General features: G+C 35.2%; 1 protein-coding gene across 1 annotated transcript in view; it reads left to right on the forward strand.

Moving 5' to 3' along the window:
* Nucleotides 1–4,712, forward strand: part of LOC125033476 (E3 ubiquitin-protein ligase BRE1A-like) — a 15,536-nt gene extending 10,824 nt beyond the window's left edge. The window contains exons 5-8 of the mRNA XM_047625017.1: nucleotides 32–267; nucleotides 1,093–1,200; nucleotides 1,531–1,720; nucleotides 3,168–4,712. Coding sequence (XP_047480973.1) covers nucleotides 32–267; nucleotides 1,093–1,200; nucleotides 1,531–1,720; nucleotides 3,168–3,197 — 564 coding nt within the window. The 3' untranslated portion in view covers nucleotides 3,198–4,712. The remainder of the gene's footprint in view (nucleotides 1–31; nucleotides 268–1,092; nucleotides 1,201–1,530; nucleotides 1,721–3,167) is intronic.
* Nucleotides 4,713–5,604: the final 892 nt, after the last annotated feature.

Consider the following 5,604-nt stretch of genomic DNA (forward strand, 5'->3'; position numbering starts at 1 on the left):
CATATCATTTTCCCGTACTGATCCACACAAGGTGCACAGGCGACTGGAATACCTGACCCATTTGGTGGACAGCATGAAGAAGGTCCAAGGCATCAACGACACCCTCGTGATCTTCAGCCACGACTTCTGGGACGACCACATCAACGCCTTTGTTCAGAACATCAACGAATTCAGAGTGATGCAGATGTTTTTTCCTTACTCGATTCAGCTCCACCCGTCTACTTTTCCCGGACGCGACCCGAGGGACTGCGAGTGGAATATGCCCAGGTAATGGTGTGTGCGTGTAAAAAGTGTTTTTTTTTTTTTTTTTTTTTTTAATTCTTTTACTTTTTATTTATCTATTTATTGTCTGTAAGTACTTGAGGTAATTATGTTGCTGTTGTTGGCTTCTGTGTGTTTTGTTTTTTGAAGGTTGACTGAAGGTTGAGAGTTTTACATTAATTCAAGGATCTTTCATTGTGATTGTTAAATGAACGCTACTGTGTACTGTGATGGTAGAAATTCCAAATTTTAATCTAGATTGAGAAAATAAAGTTTTTGTAGATACTCTCATAATGACTAAATAATATCTGCAGTTCGAGGATTAGTCTTCCGAAATAATCTAATAATCACGTTTAGAGATTTTAAATGAATGCCTTGAGTGATTCTGCAGTTTTACAAATCACCAATATTTAACGTTAAAGATATTATAAATCTACCGTGACACAGCTATTAGTGACCATTTGATGAACCATTCCCAAACAAATCTAATTATACCATTTCCGAAAGGCGATAGCAAAGTAAACTGTCTATTACTGGTTTTATTTATGTAGAAAAGTGAATCATCATGGGAAAGAGATCATGATGGATGTTTAAAATTTTATGATCGTAATTACGCAGTTTACATATGTATATGTATATATGCATACATATATATTCATGCATAAAAAAAAGCATTTTGGAATAACATCGTTCAACCTCAAATGAGACCAATAATTGTTTGTGTTCGTGTGTATTTCCATGAATATTTAATATTCTCCGGATAACTTAATATTGCTTGCTCTGTATAACTGCCTTATATGAATACTTCTTTATGTAACGTTTCTCCGACAGTGACAGTGACCAAGACTGCCTAAACAAGGCTTGGCCAGATAAGTACGGCCACTACCGGGAGCCACAGTTTACCCAAATCAAACATCACTGGTGGTGGAAGATCAACAGGTAGGGCGAGCAGCGGTTAATTTGCCAAACAGTCTTCATATCCTGCTGAATTACTGCTACAGTGGACGGGATAAGTATGGTCGATCAGATGTGTCTTTTGTTCCGGACTGTTCGATTAAAGATTTGTTGTAAGTGATCCAGGGATGAAAACGGCGATTCATAGATGTGATTTTTTATCATTTTTATCATACGCATTTATATGATCTTTTATCTACTACCATTTCTCGTTCCTCTATTGTATTGTACATTGACAAAATAATCATGTATTTTCCCTATCGGTTATAATCATGATCGCAGCACATTTCATGATGCCTGTAACTGCTTTGGTAGAGTGTTCGATGTGCTGCGAGTGACCAAAAACTGGACAGGGATTGTCCTCAGTCTGGAGGAGGACCACTACCTCCTTCCCGACACCCTACATGTCCTGAACTTGTTGCTGCATCGGAGGCCCAGTGTTTGCCCAACGTGCCATGTGATGGGCCTCGGGAATTACCAGCTCAAAACATCTTTACCTGAAAAGGTAAGATTTACCATAGTTTTATCTTAGTTCGTCATTATTCAAACTGCGTAATCCTTTCGTGAACGGGCTGGCTCTAAACTTAACATTTATGCCATAGGTAGATTTGGCAGAATGTATGATTACCTGTAACCACCTAAATATAAAATGATTTGAAACCCGTTCCTAGTCCCATCTGCATACAGCCTCTTAGCAAGTTACTTGTAATTTTAGGCAACATTAAAAAAATACATATTCAGCACATATATACATACACATATATACATGCATATATATATATATATTATATATATATATATTATATATATATATATAATATATATATATATATATATATATAATATATATATATATATATATTATATATATATATATATATATTATATATATATATATATATATATATATATATATATATATAATATATATATATATATATTGTGTGTGTGTATATACATATGTGTGTATATATACACACACATATATAAATATTTACTTATAAATAGATACACACATATGTATACAGATGTGTATATGCACACACACACACACACACACATATACATGTATGTGGGTATGTGTGTATGTGTGTATGTATGTATAAACGTATGCACAAACACATATATGTGTATATGTACACATATATATAAATATATACTTATAAATATATACACATATGTATTCATGTGTATATGCACACACACACACACATACATGTATGTATGCATGTATGTGTGTGTACATATGTATGTATGTATAAACATATGGAAACACACATATATATATATATATATACATACACATATACATATGTATATATACATATATGTATATATGCATATACACACACACACATATATATATATATATATATATATATATATATATATATATATATGTGTGTGTGTGTGTGTGTGTGTGTGTGTGTGTGTGTGTGTATTTGTGTGTGTATGTATGTATGTGCATATCCATGTTTATAATTGCATATATATAGCTGTCTATATCTCCCCACCTCTCTGTCATTCACCCTCTTTTCCCTTTTCTTTTCTTCTTGCTCCCCGCCCATTTGAGATTAATATAGAATTGGGACACTGCTGATAATGCTTTCCTGTTTGCTACAGTAGAGTTTTGTTTGCTAACTAAAGTTGATAGTGACATGTGTTGACAGCCATGTCAGTTTTGACTTTTTTGCCTTTAAAAGTTAATACTATAAAGGCGAAAACAAAATTAACTTGAGTAATTACCAAACAGACTCAGGAAGGCAAGCGACTGTCTAGCATTTCCTAGTGTGCAATTCACGACATCACTGAGTGAAGACTGTCAGGTGCGTCACCAAGGTGCTTAATTCCAACAAGGGATTATGCTGGCCAGGTTGTTGACTTCTCATTTGACGACCCAGCGTGCTTTTAATTATCACATGCCCATATGCATCTGTATGTCTCTCCTCCAGTGGAACACACTTCAAAGCTGCGACCTGTAATATTAAGAGAGAGATCAAGAAAGTTAAGCTGAGGTACGACGCAACGAAGCTTTTCCCAAAGAAACTCGTACTACACGGGGCTTACGTGAAGATGAAAGGCAAGAACACCCCGAGCGGCGGATGGGGAGACGTGAGGGACATTCAGCTGTGTAAACTCATCGCTCAAGGGGCTGCGCAGATCAATTTAACAGCCATCATCAACACGGAGGGTCACAGATGAAAATCGATAGTTTTAGGCGTGTAAAATTTGTTTCTAAAATTCAACATCTTTTTGTGAAACTAAAGTGTGATCTCGATTTAATATTTTACAGACACTGATTAGCGAGTGATAAGTAAGCGTATCCAAAGGAAATCTTGAATAATTTTCAAATGCGTCTAACTTTTACGGAGACGTTTTTTATCAATCAATATGACGTTACCAATCAGTTCAATAAGTTTAGATATGAAAGCCTACTACACCATGAAAATAGTTTGTCCACAAAGCACCAGTTATTGGATGGGCTCAGTTTTCTGTGATGGGTAGTTCAGGAAAAAATATCTTTGGAAATTAAAGGGAAGACGCTGGGAATGCGGTCCCTGAAAAATACTTATATCGTAAGCTATTCATTCGCCCACAGTATACATATCGTCAAAAAGAAAAAGAAAATATTTGAACTTTTATATGTTTATCAAAACGAGACGCAATTCCATCTTTTAGTGAAACTTGTATTGGGCACAATTTTTCCTTATATAATTGCGAAGGTGCGTCGCGGGCTACTTGCCTAATTTTGACATTGCACGTAAACGAAAATGAAAGGATGTGGCTTTGGAAGCGCTACTCCCCCCCCCCCCCCCAAAAAAAAAAAAAAAAAAAGAAGACGGAAAATAGAGATTTAGATATGTGTTAATTACGAAATGAAGCAGTGTATCAATCAAGAAATTGGAAGAGATGACAGCTTTAAATTTACTTTAAATATATAACTTGAATCGTGGCTAACTTGTTTCAGTTCATAATCTCAGCGACGTATAAGAGGAAATGACAATGAAGTCTAGTTTTAAGTCAAGTCCAACCCCAAAGTTTAAACTCCAAAGAACCACGAAATTAACACGGGTCTTTGGCAGGAGAAACCACGCACATTAGTGTTGCTGCTGAAATTCTTGCGAGAAAAACTCTGCAGTCCTGTAAAACGTATCCAAATGTCATGGTGAAATCAACTGCACATATTTAGTCAGTAATGTGTAGGTGTACAGACAGAGGAGAAATATGTGTATATTTTTATATTAAAAAAGAAAAAAAAATCTACTATCCCATTCCACTGTTCTCTTTGATCACTAGTTTCCATGTTATTATCCATGTTATTATCATTTGGCTTTGTTTATTCCCTGTTTTTACTCAGTTGTTTTTGAAAACGAGTTGATCATTGATTGTACAAGTTTCTAGAACTGAATGTCCTTTGGAATATATATATTTAATTTTATAATAAAAATGACTTACGAATTCTTGAAAATGCGAGTGATAATAAAAGTTGCAATAAAGACTGGTTTGATATATACCACAAATACAAATAGTATCAGTGGTGATGATTCAAAATGCATGATGATGATTATGTATGTACCGATAATGAAAAGATCATGCATATTGCATAACTAATACTATTACACTTAGTTTAACTATTGATAGTTGAAATAATTCAATGTTTATGAAATATTTTTCTTATTTTCTTAACACCAAAAAGCTAACAGATAGAAATAGATAGAGAGAGGTGGGATAGAGCGAGAGAGAAGGGGGGAGGGCGAAGGAATATGCATATATGTATATATACCCACACATACACAAATTTGTATACACATGTACACACATAAATATATACACATGTATATGCACACGCACACACACACACATATATGTGTGTGGGTATGAATAAACATATGCACAAGCACATATATGTATATGTATACATGCATATATATATATATATGTGTATATATACATATGTATATAAGTCCGATATGCGAAGCGGAGCCTCGCCCGGGCTATGCCCATGAAGGGAGCCCTGTGTCGACTAATGCCGACTCGCTAACGTGTGTCAGACCTCCAGGCGACAATTGCAACTTCTCGCGCCGACCCTTCGGATGGGAGGCCGACACGTTATTACTGTACTAGCCCGGAGGCTATATGTATATGTGCATATATTTATATATATATATATATATATATATATATATATATATATATATATGGTTGTGTGTGTGTGTGTGTGTGTGTGTGTGTGTATCCATGTGTACAATTGTATATATAGCTGTCTATATCTCCCCACCTATCTGTCATTCACCCTCTTTTCCCTTTTCTTTTCTTCTTGCTCCCCGCCCATTTGAGATTAAGGGGACCGTCCCTGAGAAAATGCCGATTTCCACTTTTTTGTTGAAA

Source organism: Penaeus chinensis, chromosome 16 (genome assembly GCF_019202785.1).
Source record: "Penaeus chinensis breed Huanghai No. 1 chromosome 16, ASM1920278v2, whole genome shotgun sequence".
In the NCBI taxonomy this organism is placed as follows: domain Eukaryota; kingdom Metazoa; phylum Arthropoda; class Malacostraca; order Decapoda; family Penaeidae; genus Penaeus; species Penaeus chinensis.